Source organism: Anastrepha ludens, chromosome 2, assembly GCF_028408465.1.
Source record: "Anastrepha ludens isolate Willacy chromosome 2, idAnaLude1.1, whole genome shotgun sequence".
NCBI classification, from domain to species: Eukaryota; Metazoa; Arthropoda; class Insecta; order Diptera; family Tephritidae; genus Anastrepha; species Anastrepha ludens.
Window position 1 is genome coordinate 179,487,718 of NC_071498.1, and position 24,546 is coordinate 179,512,263.

A 24,546-nucleotide genomic window follows, 5' to 3' on the forward strand; every position below is an offset into this window, starting at 1 on the left:
GTCTGAAATTGAAAAATGTCAAATAAAATGCAGAAAAAAACTTGACGTTTAGGTGTGGTTCACATTCAACATCGGCCCTTGAAATTCAAACACCCTTTAGAATGAAATACATTTGTACAAAAAAAAAGAAGAAATTAAGTTTAATTTGAAATATATAAAAAAAATTTAAAAAATAAACATACCGGGTGTTTTTTGTAGCTGCATGAGAGCTAACAATATCGATAACAATGGTTTGGCAATCGTTTAACGCTTCCAAATTTTGGAAATTTACGCAAACAAATTTATGTCTTACGTGCCCATAAAATACAGCTCGTGCACGAATTGAAGCCAAATGGCCATCGTTTGCGTGGCATTTTTTCTGATGGGGCTCATTTAGATTTATTATTCAGATTTATTGAAAAAAGTAGTCAAAAATTAAAATGGAATGAATGGACTATGTAACTCGTAGCCGCGGCGGACATGTGCCAGATTTCATATTCAAAAAATAAATGCCATGGAATTATGAACCAGATTATAACAAAAACTAAAATTCTTTCCAAAAATATTTTTGCTTCGGATTATCATTTTAAGTTCTCAAGCCATTAAAAAAACACGATTTATATATGTAGTTAAAACTTAACAATATGTAGTGCCACTCATTATGTCACTCATTTTATATACAACTCCAAGAAATGGTTAATAATTTCAATCCTCTACTAAATCCAATCAACTTAATGGTTAATCGGCACAAAGAACTAAGTCAATTTGAGTTGTTTTAACAAAAGCCGTATATTGCATATATATATGTATGTATATATGTAAGTAAATAAATATGAAATGATAAAATATACTTTATTTTGTTAATTCATCAACTTACAACGCATATTCACCAGGTCGGAGGGTAGTTCTTTTATGTGGTTATGTGAGAGTAAAAGCTCAGACACGCGCACCAGGAAGCCAATGCCATTGGGCAGCGCCGTAAGTGAATTATGTGAAGCATCCTTTTAGTGAAAAAAAATTATAAACCATAAACCGTAAGCCGAAGCGTTTTGCATTATTTATTAATACGAGTAATGATGGGACATAAATGAGGTGGTTTTTATGTAAACTACGTATTTATAAAAATAAGTATAGAAAGATGTTTACTATTATTAATGAAGAGTTATTGTATGTTAATTTAAAAAAAAGCTAAACAAATTAAAATTGTAATGGTATTTAATGATATGTAAAATACATTTAAAATTTAATGGGTGTGATAGTTAATTTCTTGTTGAAATTGAGACCGAAATTCTAAATCTAACATTTGTGGATAACTAAAAGTACCAACTTTCGTAAAAATTGTTTTCCTAAACATATTATTCTTCTAAATTAAATGAATTAATTTCGCCTGGAAAACTGAATAGAGTATTTTCCGCTCTGAATTTTATCACAAAATTTAGTATACCGGGTATGCAATACCACTAGCCCTAAAGGGGTGTGTTCCAAATTATTTAGTTAAACAGAACCTGCTTCGAAATTCACGCTGGGTACATCCATTGTAAAGATAGACTGCGCCATGTCAATAATTATTTCAGCAAGAATAGTTTTCTAGAGTTTTCAAAATGTTTCGAGAGCTGGATCAAACGTTGGCATAAGTGCGTTGCAGTTGATAGGGAGTACTTTGAAAGGGTTATATGCAGTTAGAATTTTCAAAATATCGATTTTTTTATCTTTCTTCTTAATGTACATATGTATATTTAAGAATACACATAGAAAATGTATTATCGTTCTGGTGAATATTTTCGAAGTTACACGCAGATATGAAAAGGCGTTTCAGAGTGCTTGAAAGTACAAGGCCGGAGCGGCAGCGCGTTTTTCTCAAAATGGTGTTTTCAAAGTCGGCGACCAACATTACTCGAAAACGGCTAGACCTATTAGTCTCAAATTTTGACACGAGCTTTTTAAATATATCTTTTAGTAATTAATCGAAGATTTTTCTTACCGATACATATTTTTTTTTTATAAACAACTTAACTCCGAAATTTTGGTCAAAAATCGATTTTCTTTTTTGAGAAACCGCCTTTTTGTCAAAAACATTTATTTTGCTTATTCCTTCGATTAATTACTAGATTTAACATTACTTTCCGTATCCTATCTATCCGTATTTTCATGTCCGCAGCGATGTCTTTGTATACCGTATTTAAAGGTTTCAGTATGTCGTTTTCTTGTTCGAATTGTCTGTAAACAGCGCTTTTGGCAATCTCATCTACAATTTCGTTTCCTGCAATGCCTTTATGTCCGGGTACCCAATAGATATGCAACCGTCTGTCTGCAGCTAATCTCTCTATGGCTTCCCTGCTTCTTAGAATATTTTTAGATGAAATTTCATATGAGTTTATTGCTTTTATCGCAGGTTGGCTGTCAACGTATATACCATATTTATTTTGGAATTGCTTGATGTTTTTGCGAATGCTATTTCCATGCCTTACCTACAGCAAAGACTTCCGCTTGAAAGACACTGCAGTGGTCAGGAAGCTTAAATGGCTGCCTGATTCCTAGCTCTGCGCAGTAGATCCCTGCTCCTACTCCGTCTAACATTTTCGATCCATCAGTAAATATATTAAGAGTATTTGGGTTAGGTTTCGTTCCTTTTTTCCACCCCTCTTCTTCTATTGTTGTTCGGAATTTCTTAACCAATTGCATTTCGGAGTCATATAGTCTGTTTGGACCCTATAACTAATGCCTATTGCGCTATGTCCGAATGTTTTACAGGTAAATTCGCCTGTCGCGCTGAGTCTTACGGCGGATTTAGCTGCTAGGTATTCCGCCGCAATATTAATCGGTGACAAGTTGAGTATTCTTTCAAGCGCTGCCATTGGAGTAGTTCTCAATGCACCTGTTGTGCGGAGTACACCAAGACGTTGTATACTTCCCATAGGCTTTTTCTATGTCGGTCTTCTTAGCGCAGTCCACCACACCAGAGCGCTATATAGTAATACCAATACATTATAGCAGGAGATAGACCCCATGTAACTCCCAGCATCTGTTTGCATGCGTATAGTGCGTTACTGGCCCTTTTCTTCCTCTCTAATATTTATATTGTGTTTCCATGATAGTTTGCTATCCATAATTATTCCAAGATACTTTGTGTGGTTTTTAAGAGTTAGTTCCACGTCGTTTAGCTTTGGGGGTTGCCAATAGGGGATCTTGTACCTTCTAGTAAAAAGTATCATATCCGTTTTATCGGCATTTATCCCTAGGCCTGCCTGTGTTGTCCATTGGTGCACTGCTGCGAGTGTATTATTCATTATGTCGCTCACGGTGTTTAGGTATTTGCCTGTCACTACTATGTTTACTACTATGGCTATGTCATCTGCATATGCTACTAGTTTCGATGCCGTACCTTCAAATTTCTTTAGCAACTCATTAACAGCGAGTAGCCAGAGAAGTGGCGATAGAACACCGCCCTGTGGCGTACCCTCGCATGCTAGTGATTAAGAGAGTTTAGCTTCGTTCCATTCCGCCCTTATTATTCTACAACCTAACAGGTTCTTTATCCATTAATAAACAGCGGGTTCTGTATTCGTTGTGTTTAAGCCCCTTAAAATGGCTTCTCTCGACACATTGTTGAATGCACCACTAACGTCTAATGTTTTGCTTGGTAAATTTTCTTAAATTAGGATTTTGTTAAATAACTCCTTCAGTTTTAAAACCATTCTGCTAAAATTTTGCCTAAGCATTTTTTTCATATTATGTAAGGTTGTTCCTATCTGAGCTCTAAAGTGGCGAAGAGAAAATGTTGAAGTTCCGTTATCTCGAAAGCTGGAGCCAATATGACAAAGCGGGGAACGCCGTTAAATTTAGAAGGTTCCAATTAAGCGAGATCAACTTCAGTAGCATTCCCCGTATATGTAGGAACAAAGTGAAGTTGAAAACCCGAGCACAGTGTAATTAATGGACAATTATTTTTAACTGGTGACCAGGAAATTAAATGATTTCATATGAATTTTGTTGCGAAAACTTTTATTGTGTAAAGTTTTGATGTATAAAGTAAACAAACTAACTAAAGTTTTGTTTCCAAATTGAATAAAAAAATTATTGAAATAAATGTCTTTACCCATTCTCCAAGCTCTATTATATTGAGTAGTTCACATCTTTTTCCCCATATATTGTAAATGTTTTAATTATTCATGTTAAACGAATTTTATCGATAATTTCCAAATGAAACTTAAGTCAAAAAAAAGAAAAAAACTCGATGAAAGGTCCTTCAAAAGACGCGCTTCGATGTTGTTTTAAAATAAATTATGCAAAAAATGTAGATTATTTAAGGTCCCACTATTTTCAAAATACGGCTCTTAATAATTATGTGCGAAAAATTATATTATTTAACCCCTTGCAGTGCTTTATCGAGTCTAACTCGTGATGAAAATTTTGGGCCAAATATGAATATGGCGAGCCAGGCTCACGAATAGATCGTCGGATCAAACATAAACATCACGAGCCTGGGTCGTGATTCAATGTTAGTTTCTATCTGTACGCCATCAGAGTCAGTTACGAGTCTCATAATTGCTGTACATCATCTCGCGCATCAGTCTCATCTGTTTACCACGCGTTGACGCGTAACACTTTGGCCCGAGTTTCGTCGAGCTAAATGGCACGGCAAGGGGTTAAATGGCCACTTTGAGCAGTTCTACAGGTAAACTCCGCCAAACAGTCGATTCATGAATGCCTAATTGCTGAGAACGTCGATGTTGAAGGTTGTTCCGCAGCACTTTGCGCTACAGCTGCGATATTCTCAACAGTTCGCCCCGTTTTTGGTTTGCCAGTCCTATTTTATCTTCAACAGAACTAGTTTCTTGAAATGAAATTTTTTCACCAATCTTTGAATTGTCGATTCATTCGGACGATTATTTCGACCAATAAAATAACGAGTTTTGCAATATGCTGTTCTTAAAGGTCGACCATTTTCATAACAAATTTTAGCAATTTAAACGCGTTGTTCGGTCAAGTAAAAATGCACATCTGTCTACTTAACAAATGTCAGATATGACAATGATACCGGCTAGCAATTATTCTCTACTGACATCTAGGCGTCACTTTTGAAAGACTCTTTATTTAAATTTAGGGTTGGGTTGGTTATTACATTTTTTTTTATCAAAATGAAATTTAATACTTCAAAAATAATTTTTGGTCACGTTATAAACGTATGTAAGTATGTATGTATGCACTTGTATAAGAGTTGATCATTAGACTGTAAAAGTGTAAGTTAGTAGGTGCTTACTATTATAAAAATAATGCTTTTGAGTATACAGTATATAAATAAATATAAAATAATTCAAAAGTAATTGTACATAACTTAACTACCAAAATTGTACTAAATTTATCATATTGCGTATGCATTTCGCTTAAGCTTCGCGGTAAGCTTAACAAGCAATTTCTTTTTTATTTAGTTAAAATAAATTTTGTGTTTTCTAAATCGGGACTGTATTGGTGACCTTGCAGTACACAAACACTCGTGAATATATATATATAAAAGGTACTATTTAAAAATCATGGTGTAAAAGAAAAAGGTGATGTCAGAAGAGTGGCATTTGTTGTAAATTTCACAGGTTTCTCGCGCTTATTTCACAGTGACACAACGATAGACGTAGAAGCTGCAATCAAGAAAAATCTAAGCTCATTATCTGTGTGAGTGCTCAAGTCTGGATGTTCTACGATATAAATGCTGGGGAGTTCTCGATGGTTAGCTTGAAAGAAATTGCAGAAAAGAAAAAAGACGGCATAGGCAGATTCATAGTCAAATAAAGCTGGTTCGACTAATAAGAAGCAGTGGTTTTACAAGTGGTTTATCCAAATGGTGTCTTTTGAGCCAAGACCCAACTATTGGCTGTGTCACTCGGGCAACACCTCCCCCACCACCACTATTTTTGTATCAAGTACTTCTTTTAAGCAGCCCATATTTGGCATCACTGTTACATTTTTTTATCTTTTTTTTTTGCATTGGAAATTAAAATTAAAATTACTCTAATTAATTTCGCCAAATAAATACTTTTTATGATCAATATGAATGATTTTCGAAAATCGAACTACCTTTCGAGCAAAATGTGAGCAAGTTTTTTAAAACCAATTTGAATTGCATTGAATGGTATTGCGAATTGGTTCCCCCCATAAAGACACTATACCACACAAAAATATATATGTGCTCATAATTATGAAAGTGGTCTAAGTCATATCTTTCTTGTTTCGAGATATTCAATGAATAGCGTTTGGACGAGTTAAAAAATCTATTTTTATATTATGCGACCTTTTAATTTATAATTTTCTTAGTCTTGATTAATGGAAATTTATTATCAATATCAAATTTTATATGAATGTCATATGAAAATGTTGTTTTAAAAGCTCTAATTGAGTTAGACCATTTTCAAAATTAATTGAATGTCCTATAAATCACTTAATGCAATAAAGAACGATGAGTTTTATTTGAAACAATAACTTTAATGAAATAATTCATGAACATTTATTTACTATTTTTAAAAAATAATCAATTTTTTCTAGTTTTTAACATTCTTAAAATGTTAATGACAAACTGGAGGGATGTGTGGTAGTAAACACATAACATCTTTATACTTTTCTTCCGTTACTGGTTTGGGAAATAATTTAATATTTTCTTATAATTTTGGTTTTCCTCTTTTAGGTGTAAGACCTAAAACGTGGAATTTCGAATCATGTAAAGAAGTTTTCTAGAACATTTTATAAGATTCATTTTTCAAGAAACGCATCCATTGAATTTTCATTTGACGATATCGTGAAAATTACATTACATATAATTTAAGATAATGTGAATGCCACTTATTTCACATCAAACTAATTTTTTTGAAAATTTGACTTAGGCTACTTTCGTAGTTATGAGCACATATATACAATATATATACTTATATTATATACATAAAATATCCAACAACGAATTTATCTATACCATAAGAACGAGTAAAGGTGGGAACTCTGATTCCTTAAAACAAAATTCAGACTTAAACTTCAAATCGCTAATACGCGTAAATTTTGTTGTCCCTTCTACCAGAATCTTTTGTCGGAAGCTTATTATTTTGGATATAGTTTCATTCTGGCAAACAGTGTAAGAAGTAAAATATCAACACATTCTAGGGAAATTGGGTATTTTATATGCGTTCATTTAACAAAAATATATTGAATTGAAAATATTACTTAAGAATAGAGTACGAAAAACCAATCTACATATTTATCATCAAAAATAGAGGTTAAGTTATTAGCATGTTGCACAATGCTAAAAAATCCAAAAAAAATAGTATTTGAAAAAAGTTTGGTTAGCGTTACCAGTGATATAGTTAATAGTTATATACAATACTATAGTTATATGTACGATGTGCAGAAGCCAAGATGTGGCCAACTTCAAATCATTACTCCGCTCTCAGTGAATTTTAAGGAATCAGCTGATTTAATGACGTAACAGGGGTTATGACAGCTCTCTTTTTTTAGCAAGAACTGAGAATCTGTGGTGATATACGTTGGTAAAAATAAACATAACCTTCGCTCAAGCTGAAGTAGCTTGTCGTCTGACTAACAACTGATTAGAAGATAGGAAGAAAACTTGTGAAATGAGCGGGCAGAAAAACACCTGATGTGAAACAAACAAAGTTAATTTCACAATTTTGCTTCGGATGGCCAATCCTTGTATTATATCACCTTTGCGAGAAGTCGCCAGCAGCAAACAACAAGAATTCAGAGAGTTATGTAAAAAAAAATCGCGGCATATCTGCTAAAGGAGCTGAAAGAAGCAGACTTCCTGCACTGTTTCAAGCAACAGAAGATTCACAAGCTGATAATAATTAAATGGGTAAAATCGAAATTGAACGTTTTACAGCCTTAGTTTCTTTATTTCATAGATACACCTGGCAAATTTTATTTAGATATTGAACTGATATCGGATATCCTTGTAGTAAGGACGTGAAAGATCAAAGAAATATTTAATATGGGGTCTCATTTTTTTATACGGGTGTCATATAAATATATTATGGATATATGATATTATTCTATTTTCAACTCATTCATCTACATAGTAACACATTACCTATGTTTATATGTAACTAAAAATGCACGATATATATATATAGCATAAAGATATAGCAACTAATATTTCATTAATTTCTTTATTTCGTTACATACCAAATACTCCAGCATGTGCAAATCGCTGAGACTAGGGTGCAGCTCCTCGAATTCATTGTACGATATGTTCAAGTAACGCAACTCAGGTAACGTATAAAAATCAACAGGTAACTCTCTCAACTTGTTGCGACTCAAATTGACACGCACCAACTTTTCCAACCTGCATATTTCTCTAGGAAGGCTGGTTAGTAAATTGTCGTGGAGCTGCAAAAAGCATAAATAAGAATAATAAAAAATTATAGAGTATGAAATGTAATGTAAATTGTAAAAAATAAATTAAGATACACATTCCCATTTTTTAGTTCTAAAAAATCTTATAATTTTTACACATTAAACTACATACTGCCATATACAATTTCTTAAAATAACGAACAGGCTTGAGCTAAGGTGGCAAACAAAGCCATTGTACATTTTCGAATACACCCTTCCAGAAAAAAAAAAAAAAAAACAGTAAGGCGTGCCTACTTGAAATTTCCCTGAACAAATGAAATCAATAAAAACATCTAGACGCAGCAAGTTAGCACGACAATCTGCGTCAGTCCGTGCGCAAGAGAGCGACTGCCCTGTGGCTTCGAAAAACTATTATGCATGAAAGCAAGGAATTTAGACTTCATTATGAAGAGCATTATTTGCATTGTGGCTGCTAAAACAAGTAAAAACAAACAGTTACACATTGCATCGGTGGTGCAAGCGCAGTGCCAGCGGTAATAGCGCAGACACTCTAAATTTAGCGAAGTCCTCAACCATCTGTGCGATCCTTCTGCAGAAAAATGTGAAACACAGATGTCGTTCCAAGCAGGAAAGAAGGCGTTGCTCCTAAGCAACGACAGGTGGGCATTTCCACCACTTAGAACTGGTAGCGGCAGGCTAGTCCCCTACCCTGTCAGAAATCAAATAGATTAACGAAACCAACGCAAGACAAATCTAGTCGAGGCCCTATGCTCCCGAGAGGAGTGAACAAAGGGGGGAAAAAATTAATGAATTTAGACTTCACCCGTTCCAAACTCAAATCGTGCAACGATTAGAATTTGCGTCGAAATTTTTGCGAGACAATGATGGTATGAAAGCAGAAATACTGATAAATAAGTTTATCTATGGTATTTTAAGAACTTCTAGCTTATCAGGCCCGTTTTATATTCCGATTTAGTGTGCACCTACGAGATTAGTGGAGTGTATTTCAAGTGGAGGCCACTGCTCTTAAGGAAGGTTTTACAGCGATAAATACAAGAGTATTATCCACCGGGAATGTTGTCGTTTATTCAGTCAGCCAGTCAGCATAAAAGCGCTGGAGTCCAAAACGCACTTGTCAAAAACAGCCATAGAATATTATAAGCTACTAAACGTCTTATCCCAATGTAAACCTCATTTGGGTGACAAGTCATAGAAATATAGTAGGAAACTGTATACCAGATGAACTTGCCAGAAAAGGTAGAACCCAAACTATTCAATCGGATAAAGCGTTAACACCCATGCCCATAGCCACTTGAAAATTACTGATCGACAGAGAAACTACGAAAATAGTGAATTCAAAAAGGCAAAACTTAAAAACTTGCGAATTAAGCAAATTCACATGTCATTGTCTAACAAGTAAATGAAGGCCGGCAGTTCCATACTACGAATATTGTAGAAGCTGTTATAATACAGAAGAGGAGGAAACTATTAGACACCTCCTTTGTGAGTGTGAAGGATTAGCCGCGGGATGGTTTGAAAGGGATCCCATATTTTTTTTTTGTCGGGGCAACACTCAGACATCAATTACCATAAGTCAATTTTACTGAACTTGGATTCCCTTTTAATTTTCTTTAAATCTCCGAAGAAATCTGTCGCTTCTTAACACATCAGTGCCAAATACCTCAAACCTGATTCGAGCGAAGGCGGGGCAGACGCACAGGAAGTGTTCCGACGTCTGATCTTCCTCTTCACAAGGTGGGCAGAGTATACTGTCTCAGATGCCTTCCTTTTCCATGTGCTTCGCCCACAGAAAATGGACCGTTATCAGTCCAAACAGCTGTCTGTACTGTCGGACATGACAGGTAACATTAGTGTACTGATGCATAGGTGATAATTGGCCTTATCATAGCTGTGTAGATCCATAGGACCTTGAAGAAAAAAGACCACACGTTTTCCCAAAGACACCTTTGCACTGCCAGAAAGCTGTCAGTGCTTTGGATGTATTTCTTTCAACGTCTGACTTCCAAAGAAATTTACTATCGAGGATTACTCCAAGATATTTGATTTCTTTGGATAGTTGGATTGTGGCTCCTTTTAGCTTAGGCAGAACGAGTCCATCATGCTTCCTTCTTCTGGAAAAGAGGACAATACCAGTTTTGATGGGGTTTGCCGATAGCTCCTTCGACCAGCACCAAGAGCTGTAGAGCAGAGTTTTCTGCACTTTTCTACAGATTTTCATAAGCGAAGGCCCCGTTAACAAACAGGCTCCGTCGTCCGCATATGCTTGTGTCTAGACTTCAGCATCATTTAAGGTGGTGAGTAGAGGATCAAATAATATAAGGAAGAAGTTCTAGCGGTATCACAACGGACCTACGACAGGTCTAAGAGTGTCATATTGGCAGCTGCTTCTGCTTTGGCTTGGTTTATTCAATTCAGAGTAAGATCGAATGAACAATTTTTAGTTCTACCAGAAAACACTTTTGAAATAATTTTAATTAATTTTCATTCCGAAAAGGTTTATTAGAGTACAAATGCAGAGCAAGCCTAATTACTTCCTTTTAGGGCGATGTATATAATTTTTTACCTCAAGACCTTATTTGTTTTTACCTAACAGAAGTTTATGATAATACCTCTAGTGCGCACGATTTTGTAAATATGACCCCAATAAATAAATAAATATTGAAATAGAAAATAAAAACAAATAATTGGCGTGTAAACTTCTGTTAGGTGTTTGGCCGAGGTCCTTCGCCTTTTTGTGGACTGCGTCTTGATGTTGTTCCACAAATGGATGGACCTACAGTTTTAAGCCGCCTCTGAAAGGCAAATGGTTTTTATGAGGAGCTTTTTCATGACAGAAATACACTCGAAGGTTTCCCATTGCCTGCCGAGGGGCTACCGCTATTAGAAAAAAAAGTTTTCTGTTATTTTTAATACTAATTACATTAATAAGCGGTCTCGGTAGGCTAGCGTAAGTGCACTAGCCTGCCATCCCAGAGGTTATGGGTTCGAATTCCACGTAAAGCACGGTCCTCGCACTTTTCCAAATTAACCTACTTTCCCTCTTTCTGAACAAAAAAAAAAAAAAAAACTAATTTCCTCAACCCCAAAAACTTATCTTTCTCATCCTTACTCCCGCACATTGGTCAGCGCATTATTTGCATTGTGGCTGCTAAAACAAGCAAACACAACGAAAAATACACTATTACACAATGCATCAGTGGCGTCAACCATTTGTGCGACAACCAGTTCTGCCACAAAAATGTGAAACACAGATGGCGCTCCAAGCAGTAAGAAGGCGTTGTTCCTAAGCGACATAAGGGGCATTTCCACTATTTAGGACTGGTAGCGGCAGGTTAATCACCTACGCTGTCAGAAATCAAAATAGATTAACGAAACCAACGCAAGAATGAGTCTTGTCGAGGCCCTATGCTTCCGAGAGGAGTGAAAAAGGAAAAAAACATTAATAAATACTAAATAAATATAAATAACACACAGACATATTCTTTCTCCATAAAATCGATACTCACTGTCAATGTGGTCAAAGTGTCGAGGTTTTCTATTTTAGGCGACAAATGTGTTAAAGCATTTGAGCTCAGGTCTAAATTCGTTAAAGGCATTTGATTCCACCAAGCATCCTCCTCCTTAACTGTCAGCTGCTCCAGTGAGGTTGGCAAATCTTTGTCAATTTCATTTATTTGGTAAATTTTATCAGGCACTAAAATGTAAAATTATTTTTTAGATTATTGAAGAGTTTAGTTTTTACACAAAATAAAATACATCTGTAAGTATACATAAACAAATCCCTAATTCAACTGACGCGAAACATGCAATAGTTTTTTCGTAAATTTTGGATTTTTGTAAAATAATGGCAGCTTATCTATTCTATGAATTCGTGTTTGGAAAATTTACTCTTTGTGGACAGTGGTTCTGTGGGTTGCGGCTCGATCTCATCTTCGGTCTCTTGTTCGCTGGTCGAGGAGGCCATTCGATATTCGCGTATATGATAGTATAAACGCCTATGCGCCGGACCACACATACAGAACGATGTGAGCTTTTTGCGCGAACGCTTTAAGGACGCAATTTTGAAGGATTATATAGCAAGGGCGAACGTAGAAAGAAAAGTTTGTGTATGAGTTTGTACGTATAGAATGCACTTAGAATTTGCTTCGCCAAATAGGCAACCACGAACTTTGAGATACAATATTTAACTGTGCCGATGCATCGCAAATTCTCCGTTAATGTTAACTTTTTGCACAGAAATTTGCATTGAATTGAGCGCGACAATTGTGACGGTTAACTGAGCATGAAATTTAGTTTTGCTATAATTGGGTTACTGCAATTGCGACGCAACTTGAGGTGATGTAATTTGATACTTGGCAGCATTAGAATAAAAATAATCAAGATGATATGTGCATATATAGCAGCTCCAGCTACACTAACTTATTTGCCATGAATTAGAAATAAAATACAAAATAAAATATCAAATGTAACAAAACGTATTGAACTGGGAAATTCATTGTCAAGTTCATTCAAAAAACAAAAATGCATTTATAAACAAACTCATGCGGATGTATGCATGTGCACATATGTAGTACGTATGTATGCCACTTGATTACCCGATTTGGTGAGTTGCTGTTGTAAGCGGATGAGCTAGACAGTATAACCGTTGACACAATTACCTTCGAAGCGCTCCATCGTATTGCGGGCAACTATTCCATCGAAGACAGGTATAGCAGTAAAAAATGGTGGAATGCCATTCGTGAATTTTAGGTGGCAAGTTTACATTAATTTGTGCAGAAGAACCCATTGCATACTGCAGCGTATAAAGTAATATAATTTGGACGTGAAGTACGGAAAAGCTGGTAGAAACTGGTTTCTCATATGAATGTATGCGGCAAAGTAAAAATGAGAGCGTAGATTATTCGTTGTATATTACAATAATTGGGAAGGGTTTGATAGAAGAGTAGTTGTGCTTGCGGAGAGGATGGTTACTGACCAGCAAAGATCTGAGTAGACCTTGTGCGTAACGTGCTGGTGCTAAAGTTTTTGTTATCAATTTTAACTTTTAAACGGGTTTTGGGATTAACGGCTTTTTAGGTTTGGAAACAGACGGAAGTCGCTAGGAACGAAATATGATAAATACGGTGGATGCTCCAATAAGTCGAACTTCAAAACAGGGATTTAAGCCATTGTTAAAATACTCTTGTGACACGGTGCAATGTCCTAGTGGAAAATAATTGTTTTCTTTAAAAAACTGGGTATTTTTTCACGAATTCTTTCCTTCAGCTGGTCTAAGCTGTTCGCAAGTAATCCCCAAACATAATTCCTCTCGCGTCCCAAAAAACTGATGCTAACCCCCATTGGCCCGATTTATGGTCACGCTCACGTTTCGGAGCCGAAGAACCAGGTTCACACCGCTCCTTAGGTTGTTATTTTGATTTAGGATCATGGTGATAGGTCCAGGTCTCATTCTTAGTGATGAATCGATGCACAAAATCCACTTTACCCTTTCGTAAACACTATAAATATTTCTGAGAAAGTCGCATTCGAATGTGTTTTTATTCCATTGTTAGCGAATGCGGGAACCATTGCGCACACAGATTTCTGAAACGCAATATTTTAGTCAAAGTATTACTGCTCAAAGAGATGCCTCTGGCTTCCCCCAAAGCTCTTTCAGTCACTCGACTATTTTCTAATACGATATCTTGCATTTTTCCTACGATTTCTGGTGTTGTTGCTGTTTTTGGACGTACTTGACGTGAATCGCCTTCAAGGCTTGTACGACCACGTTTAAATTCTTTGTGCCAGCTTTGTGTCACCTCCGAACAGTTGTTTATGGGAATTTATTTGTGACAGAAATACATTCGGAGGTTTTTGCCATTGTCTACTATTAAACAAAACCTTTTCCATAATTTGGTTTTTAATGCTGCACCTTATCCCTACCGAATGGTAGTCACGCACAAACTCATTCGGCTACTAGCAACTGCGAGCGAAACTCCTCTCATGTTTTCGCACATTTTTTGAAAAATTATTTGCCGTTATTGTTGTCATACTACCGATGCTCTAAACCATCTTTTTTAGCTTTCATTGCGAAATGCAACCTTTTCCTTGAAACCAGAAAGGAACAATGAAATGAGCAACACCTATTTGAAAGGTTCGAACTGGTCCAAATAAAGGGTTTTCCAATAAGAGGTGTTATTTGTGATATTCAAAGAAAAATGCTATTTTTTAATACAAATGTTCGGATGTTTATTTCATTATAAAGAAGGTATGCCGTTAAAAGTGGAAAATAACATCAGGCAACTGATTACCAAAACCACGCTTACAGGACAATATCCTTTCCATGAAAATTTCCATAACCGAAATGCAAAGTGGCTGCCCTATGTCCTCGATAGCCTCACGAATTTCATCTTTGAGGTCACGAATCGACCCTGGGCTGTTGGCGTAGACTTTCCCTTTCACGTGTCCCCAAAGAAAAAAGTCACAATTTGTTAAATCACACGATCTCGGTGGCCAATTGTGATCCCCTCTTCGAGAGATGACACGGTCCGGAAACTTTTCCCGTAAAAGATCAATGGTTTCGTTGCTTGTGTGGCACGTAGCGCCGTCTTGTTCAAAATAAACGTTGTCCAGATCAATACCATCCAATTCCGGTCATAAAAAATCGTTACTCATCTCTCGATAGATAACACCTGTTATTGGAAAACCCTTTATATCTTTTGAGAGCTCAGATGATTTTGCTGATGAAATAATTGCTTGGATATAAGTCCGGGTAGTTTCGGCAAAATGGAAATGATTGTCGTGAGTTGAAATGCGATCTTTGGTTTAGATGTGTGTACTGCAGATAAGGTATTTGAGTCAACATATGGGGATTATGTCGAAGCAACGCACGATTTAAATATTTACCACAATGATGGACCTCATCAAACTTTAAAAATCAATTGAATACGACAGATTACTTGTTATTTAGGTAGGTAGGTAGGTAAAATGATTCAAGTACCAGACTGACGCTCCCCAAGTAGCACCAAAGCGGCCATTTTGACACCTTCAACGGGCAGAACAGCTAACCAGAGCTGTTGATGTAACGGAGACGGTTGATAGGATTTAGGTTAGCACACTGTCCCAGCCTGTCGAAGAAAGGAGCCCCCAGTGACCTTAATCGTCTGGTTGTCAAATCCGGACTTTTCAGAGAAGGTAATAGTCTCCTTCTCTGTGAAGATTTCTACAGCTTCTGCAATGGTAATTAAATGGTATACCCAGCTTTTCTGCGTGGGTACCGATCGTCTAATGACTACAAGTTTGGCAATTGAATGGTGTGAAGTCTCCAGAACTTTCTGCGTGCTGAGACTATTGTACTAGGGTCAAAGGGTTTTCGAAATAGCACATGAAAAGCCACATGCATCCACATCTGATCTGAGCTTTGTTCAATTTCCCTTCAACAACAGTCATGGGGATGCCGATGACCGGGTGGGAGACCTCTTAGTCAAATTCAGTCGACCACTTCTTGGCAAGCCCATCAGCAACTCATCACTTGTTAATTAACTTAAATACAAATATTTTCAAATTAAAAAAAAAAATTTATAAAAAAAAAATTTTATGCACTTATAAACTTATTACTTATTGTTTTATTATAATTTGAATTCAATTTTCATTTAATGCTTAATTTTAATTTCAATGCTTAGTTAGCGTCCCGTAAAAATAATTTAGATATGTATATCGGAGGGTGCCTAATTTACGTTTATATTTTAAACTAATTGACTTAAAATTAATATTTTGAACAAAATCACTTAAAAGAAATATTTTTAGCATTTACTTTTAACAGTTTTTTTGTTACTCGCTGTTACACAAATTTTTACACTTCTGAGCGTGCACCGCAAATTCTATACTGCTACAATTTATTTTTTATATGTCTTTGTGTGTTTGCTTATTAGGTGCAATATTTTCGTTATATTGCTCCGCGAAATGTTGACCAATACTTAAGTATCAATTTTTAACATATTTTTCTTAATTTGCTTCTACACAACTATAAGAACACACCGCTTATTCGTTTTATAATCGTTCGAAATTAACACACTAAAAGAAAAGCAACCGACAAGTGACCTTTGTAGGAAAATATGTATAATTCACAACTGGCGACGAAAAACTCACTTATGTTTAGTGCCGCCTTGCAAACAACGTGACGCATATAGAGACTAACCTAAGCAGGAGATATTGATTTTCAAATATGGTCAAAGTGTTGCACGACAAATTAAAGAAAGAGGGTTGCTTATTTTTGCCTTGTTTGTGTACTAACCTGTGGTTAAGCCTTTGCCGCTCAGCTGCATTGCGCCTGTCTTGCGTGCCTGCTTGACTAGTAATGATGGCAATGCATTTTCATCTTCTGCTTTATCCCTTTTATGGAAAAGTGGATTCAATTGACCCAACCTTGAACGTGCGCGACGTGTGCGAGACGAAGAATTATTAATTGAGTCTGTCGAATTGGTAGCGTGAACGCCTCCACCGCCACCATTGCGTCTATCGTTATTCATTGAGTTGAAATATTGTGAGGAACTGTAACTCCTAGTTGAAGGTTCTATATCTAAATTTTGATCCAAAGTACGCCAAGGTGTTAGGGGTAATTGTAAGAAATCGTTGAATTGATTTTCGCTGCCGGATAGATCGTTGGTGTCGTTCTCTACGTTGGTCCCGAAATTGAAAAGTGGATTATTGGCATTGCTATTACTGCTGTTGCCTCCAGAGAAGCTGCTCAGATAATACGGATAGTTATCAGCACTCAGATGTTCAAAATTTAAATAGTTCCCCTGACTAAGGCAGCGATAGTACGATGGATAATTACGACAGCCGCTGAATGTAAGTGAATATCGCGTTGTGTAAAAAAAAAACAAAATTCAAATTAATCCACACAAACAATAACCACAATAAAGAAGTAATCAATTAGTAGGAATTCTCTTGCAATGTGTCGGAATTAAGCTGCTTAGGCGCGTTGAATGCCCCCCAAAGCGACGCTTTAGTTTACACAGCTTATTTATGACTGCTTCGATTTGTTATTATTTACTTCTTCCGCACACACTTCGCTATTGATTCTTTAAGTTGTTTTGTTTTTTATCTATTTTATTTTTACATTTGTTTTATTTGCCGACTTATCTTACGTGCCTAATAAGGTTTATTTCTTTATTTACTTTGCCACATGCAGGTGAAATGGAATGTCAAAAGTGTACAGCTGACTGTGCAGCTGATGTTTACGAAGTGCAGCTAGGCAAATACTAAAGCGAATTCATAGAAGGTGACTTTGGTAAGGCAACAACAACATTTACCCGCATTTTAGTTTTGGAATTTGGTTGTTTGAACTGGTTTGTGGGTCAAAATTTCAAGGAGCATGTTAACAAACAAACAAAGCAACAACAGACAAACAGGACATTTAACATTCAAACCAGTTCAAACTACCTTATGACACGAAAGAAATCAACTGCTATACCGAAGTCGCCGTGTGCGATTGCATTTAGCGAGACATCTGGTGGGAAAATAAGATGTGTGCGTATTTAACAGAGTGCTGTTAAAAAATGCGAAAGCAGAGAATGTTAACTAACCTTTTCAATAACTAAATTGATGCATTCCTCGATATGGAACTAACCACAGTAACCAAGGCATTAAGGAGAACAAAATTTTTTTTTCGATGGTGTAAAATTTTTGTGTGAATATTTGTTGGGAGACTAGAATCGTAAAAGGCGAAATAGTGTGGTAGCTTTTAAACCCTTCCAGATGTTTTCTAAATAGAAATTCATATGTGTTGTTATTACCTTTTATATTAATAATTTAGTAAGGTGCTGTGGTTGTCTTACTAGCTCCTGCTTAGGTCTGTGTTCGATTAAGGCCCAGTTTTTTTTTCAGCGCTAGCTTAGCTGTGGTGAGTTTTTAAACTGAGTTTGAGCCTTCAAAATTAGGCGTATACACCTAGTTTAATTGGAAATATAGTTAAACTGGCCCTAAGTGTTACTATGGAGGATATATTACGATAGGCCCATGAAAATACAGGACTTGAACCTGCAAAAATATCAAGAATAGATATCAGGGGGTAATTCTAACTCTTGTATGCGATGGGTAGTGACTGGTTTCCCCAATAATGAGTCCTACGTACCAGAGTGATTCTGGTTTTATCCTACAAATGCTGTAGCGGTCAGCCGTCAGCCGTCAGCCGTCAGCCATCAGCCATCAGCCATCTAATTCTATATTATTTTCTTGGGTGTGGTGAATACTTTAGTAGAAAGACTAAAAAAAATTTTTTATTAAAAACATTTGAAATATTAGGCATGGCAGTTCACTATAATTGGAAAATTTTTTAATGAAAAAGTCACTCGATGCTACTAGATGATATCCAACAGTCGACCCTTTCACCGAGACTGAAGAGGTGGTCCGGGAACTACTTGTGTGGTCGGCAATAGTGTGCCATTTTTCGACCCCACAGCTCAAAATAGAGGGGGATAAAGCAAGGAGTGCCGCAGGGTGGTGTCCGTTCACCCTTACTAATCTTCAAATGTTTGCTCTCCTTCTTGGCACATACAACCGCAATTGCTAGCCAGGTCCAAAACCACAACAAGGTCCTCAACGCGCTAACCTTAAGCACTTGAAGCAAGAACAAGGAAATGTTGCTGCCGGCATTTAAAGAAATTGGCCGGCCGGTTCTGAATAACCAGCGCTCGTCTGGTCACCTGGTACTAGTCAGGACCAGTCAGAATACTTCTACAACAACAACAACAACAATCCTCGGATTTTATGACTTCACTGGTATTCTGCTCACATACGAAGGGGAACAAAACTGTAGTTTATTATTTTGTAAAGTCCAGTGGTAGAATATTTAAAAAAGTTTAAAGGCCTATATTTGGTATGCTGCTAGGGCTCCACTTACAATCATATTTGATCTTTATACTGAAGTTCAGTTTAAATGTGCTGAATTTTTGAACTGAATTAAATCTTGGAAAATCGAGCGTTTCAACTTACAGGGTCCGGCACTCGAAGTGTAAGCAATTAAAAAGGCCATACATTTGGTTTGGAAAATTACTTTTATTCAATTCAAAATAAAAAATGTGTGAAAATAATACAAAATTAAGAATCAATTTACTTTTGCTCGAATTGAAAGCTGCCCGAACGTGAACCACTCGCACAATGGCTTTTTTCAGCGCCTCGAGACTGGTGAATCTTTTAGTTCGGACCTTGAACACCAAAAGAGCTCAAGGAGAATAATCCATCGGATTCGCATTTGGTGAGGCAACTCCTTCGCTCTCTCAAGTCTGACTTGTTGTTGCTTTGTTGTTAGATCATGCGCCTTTTGGGTCTTATAAGGCTTAACTATGAGATTATTTTTCAGTATGCGGCGGATGCTACGGTCAGATATTTTCAGTTCTTTCACCATTTGATTGGCACTTCGTCGGGGATTTCGCTCAAGTCGCTTCTTCACTTTTTGAACCTTTTCACGTGACGTTGCAGTCTTTTGATGACCACATCCATGACGTTTCGCAATGCTACCAGTATCATTGTAACGAGCTCATTGCATTGCTCGAACTCACGAATAATCGCTGGTTGTAATTTTCCAGCCAAATCTAATGCAATCTCACTATTCCGTTTGAAATCCATTACTGATTTTCTTCCTTCGGGTTTACTCTCGGCAAAATGCTTCCGCGCGCATGTTAACAATACTCGTACTCTGGACTGTCATTTAGTCAACTAGCAGGAAGTTGATGCCCGTGAATCCCTGTAATTTATCTGAAAATCAGAGTTAAGCTTTCACTGAGAAACTGGTCCTTGATAAGTAAATTAAGGTTGATTGACTTACACAAGCGGACCACCCTTTTAACTATTTCTAAAAGCGCAAAGGTATTTCTCTGTTTGTATTTTAGAATGAGTCAATGATTTTTCGTGAGCAAATCAGCTGATACGCTCAAAATCGCTAAGAGCCGGTTAAAGGCCCGATGCTGGCCAAACCTTCCGTATTTCCCTCATCGTGTGATATCAACTTGAGAACTATAAATAAATTTCTCAAAGGTAAGGTTTGAAATGTTTAATTGTTTTGACTTCTGTCATATATTCGCCAGTCAATTTATCCTAAATAGTATCCGCTAAATAATACGCAAGAAACAAATCTGTTAATTGTTTAAAAAAAGCTTGATCCTCATATCTAATTTTAGAAAAATATGCAATAACGAACAATTAATGTTACTCTGTTGATTAAGTTCCACGAGCACGTGCTGCAGTTATTATTGCTATTGCCTTCATACCCACTTATGTATATACATACATACACACACATCTTATTATTATTGAGTGCACAGCTCACGTGGCTCGTGCTGCACGTGTGACATTGCAGTCGGCAAGCCTTTGATCGGCTAGACAAATGTTAGCGCATCAAGTTTGTTGTCAATATCAATAATTGGAATGTTACAGAGTTACATCCTACCCACTTCCATGCATACATACATATAAATCCATTAGTGCTCTAAATTCCGTGGGAAGGTTTCTTAATTGTGAACGCTTAACTGCTGAACTTTATAAACAATATGAGATTTCAAGCAATAATCATCTAAAACTTAGGAAGGATTGAGTTTGGCGTATTTGACTAATAAAATTAATTGTGTATTGAACAGCTAAGAGGGGCCTAATTTTTGAAAATAAGGTTTCTAGAAAATGGCTGATAAGTTCACAAACTGATACCGACGATTTGGGAATTTTCAGGTCTTGAAACTCGCTACAGGAGGATTTTTCTTGTCGCTGCTTACGAATCTTTATGGCTTACAATTACAAAAAAATATCAGATGTACTCTAAACTTGGTATTTAGGCGGTTTTTGGGTTCACTGTTAAGGAATATAACACTAGCGAACCTAATATGGATGGAAAATTTGGAAAAAATATAAACTTTAACTAAAATTGGTGATTTTTATTGCACATTAGTAGGAAAATTTAATTATTTTAAATAATTTTTTTACCGGTGACTACCCAATAATTTTTTAATTTTGGTTGAATTTTCGTTGGTTCTCATTTGTTCGTAGTAAGGAACTTTAATCGTTCTTGTGCCTTCCCTTTACACTTGTGAGGGTTGCCTTTAATATTTTCCGTCCAATAAAGAAAATATATATAATAGAATAATAATGGAATAGCTTTATTGTTTTCAAGAAATTCTTCTTGGAAGTCAATCCAGTTCTGCATTTGCTTGTATCAATTTTCAAAGCACTTTTGCTACTCAGAAATGGATACCTTCAAACGAGCTGTTTAAAGACTTCAACAGCTTTTACAGGCGTTGAAAAAAGTTAGTCTCGAATTTTATTTTTGATATTCGGGAACAAAAGGAAATCATTAGCTCCCAACACAGGGCCGTGCGGCGGATGACCCATTTGTTCGATCTTTTGGGTGCTCAAAAACTCTCTTGTGTGAGTCGATACGTGAGAACTCGCATTGTTTGGTGAAGGATGATTCCTCTAAAGCGGTTGGTTTTCCGTAAAAATGATTACGTAGCACTCAGAATTGACTGTTTTAAATTTTCAGAATTTCTAAAAAAACAGGTGAGGTCAAGGTGTTTCTTGCGCAGACCACTTTTGTAGGATTCAGCTCATTTTGAAACACCCCTACTCTCGATTGCAGTTTTCTTGCCGGCTCATGTGCATAGATCCAAGATTCGTCACCTGCTGCGATGTCATAGTCGTGCTTTGAATTTCGTGCTTTCAACATTTCTTCTCACTAATCGACACAAGTTCTTTTTTTGAAATATTGAAATATTGCTGCTCCTACTAAAGCCCAAGGATGCTCCTATATCGCGAATATATCACATGAGGTCCTTGCGTTATCAATTGCGGCACAGAAGGCATTTTAAGTATTTGTTAGTGGCTAAGTGTAATGCTTCAACGGCGAAATAAGTTGATCAATGTACTCCTGTATCGAAAATCCTCGACGAAAATCGTAATAAATCACCGTACAAAAATTTTGATGAGTTAATTCCATATTTTGGGCGAGGCGAGTTTTTGAGTTCGCCGAAAAAAGAACAACTAAAGGTCGTAAGTGAAAATATTCTATGTAAGCTTATACTAAAAAATACCAAATTTTTCGATAACAATATCAAATTGAAGCTCATCACATGTAAAACGCAGTAGCTAAACGGGAAAGCGCAACACAGAACAATGACTCTGCTGCATATCCATCAGAAAGTGAATATACTGGCAGGAGAGAAGCAGTGGCGACATAACATACAATCATCTAATGAGCAAACCTTAATTAACTTAGTTTTTCGAGTGGTGAATATTCTCCAGCGCATCTTTTTTTATAGGTCTATAGCAATTTTTAAAAATTTTTAAATGAATATTTTGCAATCTGCTATTTCCGTAAAACTTCCCGCACATAGCGTATTGCGAATTATGTACATATATATTGTATATAATTGGCGCGTACATCCTTTCTGAGTGTTTGGCCCGGCTCCTTCTTCTATTTGTGGCGTGCGTCTTGATGTTGTTCCACAAATGGAGGGACCTACAGTTTCAAGCCGACTCCGAACGGCAGATATTTTTTATGAGGAGCTTTTTCATGGCAGAATAATATATTATGTATATTATATATAATATAAGAATTGCCATTAATTTATTTATTGAATAAGGAAAAAATATTTCAAAGCTAGGGAAAGAACTTTCAGCCATTGTATCTCTTTTAAGATACCTTAATACATTTCACTTCTTTTGTGTGGCCCGTGCAACTTACTCACTTTTATTATTCACTTTCTAACTTTTAGATAACCCTAATGCACTTTTACAATTATCAATTCATTACCAGTAAACAAAATATTGATAGTTGAGCGCGATTAGCTGCAATAATCTATCGTAAATTGTCATCAATTCAAATCAATTGCATCGCTTTGCTCCACATATCAGATGCTGCTTGTCGTTCGAGTCACTGACCTAGTCTTTTTTGTGTGAGTGTGAGTATTCACATAAATTCATATGTATGTACGTGCGTATTTCCAATTCAATTCGGTTACTTCGATAATGAACTTAAATGAAGCAATAGCGATTGCGCGAGTGCTATGGTTACGTCGTATTTATTTTTGTCAGCGCACTAGGGCGTATGAGTGATTTTTCATACCTGCATGTATGTATGTAGTAGGAAGTTTCACTTGCAATTTTTTTCGGATGTACGGATTTTTGAAGCTTTTTACTTTGTTAATATTCCTGGCAGCATATTATTGATAGTTAAAAATAAATTAAGGTACTTAAAAATTTAAAAGCTGTATATGTAATTAGTATCTTGCTTGTATGTAAATGCGCAACTAAGTTTTTTGTTCTATTATTTTTTTTTCTTATTACTACTTTATAAAATTGAATTGAAGGTAGTTGAAAGAAAAAATTAAATAGAATTTTCATTCTAGCACCAGCAAAAAAGTCAAACGGCTCATATGGCTATTAAGGTCATTAAGTGGGGCTGCCTTTCTTCATATCATAAAATCATCGAAAGAATATGAAACAGCTAAGATTCTTATTTGCAAGACTCAAGGAAAATCACTATGACAGGATGTTCAGTATATAATTATTTGGTTACGTTAACACAAAATTTCTACATTATTTTTTCAGTATTCATGGAATTTTGAGTCATTGACTTTTAATTTATGAGAAAGACATAGAGGCAGTAAAAGGCGCATTCGGATAGAACCGCTTGGTAATATAGGTCTTAAAATTGTGTAACGTTAACTTGTAATTGAAAAGAATTAAAGTCGTACCCATAATTGCAGTTAAAGATGGTTAGGAAGTGAGCTCTGTGATTAATCCGTCATTGGTAATATTTCACTAATTTTGTTAAAATTACGGATATTACAATACCCTTATAAATGGCAGCCATTCGCCATAATTGCTTGGGGAAATTGTCTTCTTCAGTTGGCTTCGGTTCACTTGATCTATCAGATGATGATCAAACAATTTTGGTGCGTTGCGCACTACATTCACTCAATTTCTCAGACCCAAAACCATCATACGAATACCGCTGTCGTTTGATTAGGCTCTTTCAATTAAGTGACAGGCAGTATCATTTATCTTTGATCTCATTAATGGCAAAATTGACTGCCCGGTTCTTCTAGAAAAAATACAGTGTAATGTTCCTTGCAGAAATTTTTGCCATTGCAAGATTTTTCGCGTTGACTTTAGTTGGACTTTATGTATATAGTGCAAATGCGCCACTCGTGAACGTTGTCTGACCTT

General features: G+C 36.2%; 1 protein-coding gene across 4 annotated transcripts in view; it reads right to left on the reverse strand.

Moving 5' to 3' along the window:
- Nucleotides 1-24,546, reverse strand: part of LOC128855958 (leucine-rich repeat-containing protein 40) — a 49,835-nt gene that overhangs the window by 15,445 nt on the left and 9,844 nt on the right. For 2 of the 4 annotated variants that reach the window (XM_054091238.1, XM_054091239.1), the window contains exons 3-6: nt 16,622-17,172; nt 11,856-12,043; nt 8,158-8,361; nt 857-980 (exon numbers count right to left, since the gene is read on the reverse strand). In XM_054091238.1, the coding sequence (XP_053947213.1) occupies nt 857-980; nt 8,158-8,361; nt 11,856-12,043; nt 16,622-17,172 (1,067 nt within the window). Of the gene's footprint in view, nt 1-856; nt 981-8,157; nt 8,362-11,855; nt 12,044-12,237; nt 12,531-16,141; nt 16,160-16,621; nt 17,173-24,546 lie in introns of those variants that run through there. The other 2 variants (XM_054091241.1, XM_054091240.1) reach the window with 2 other exon arrangements.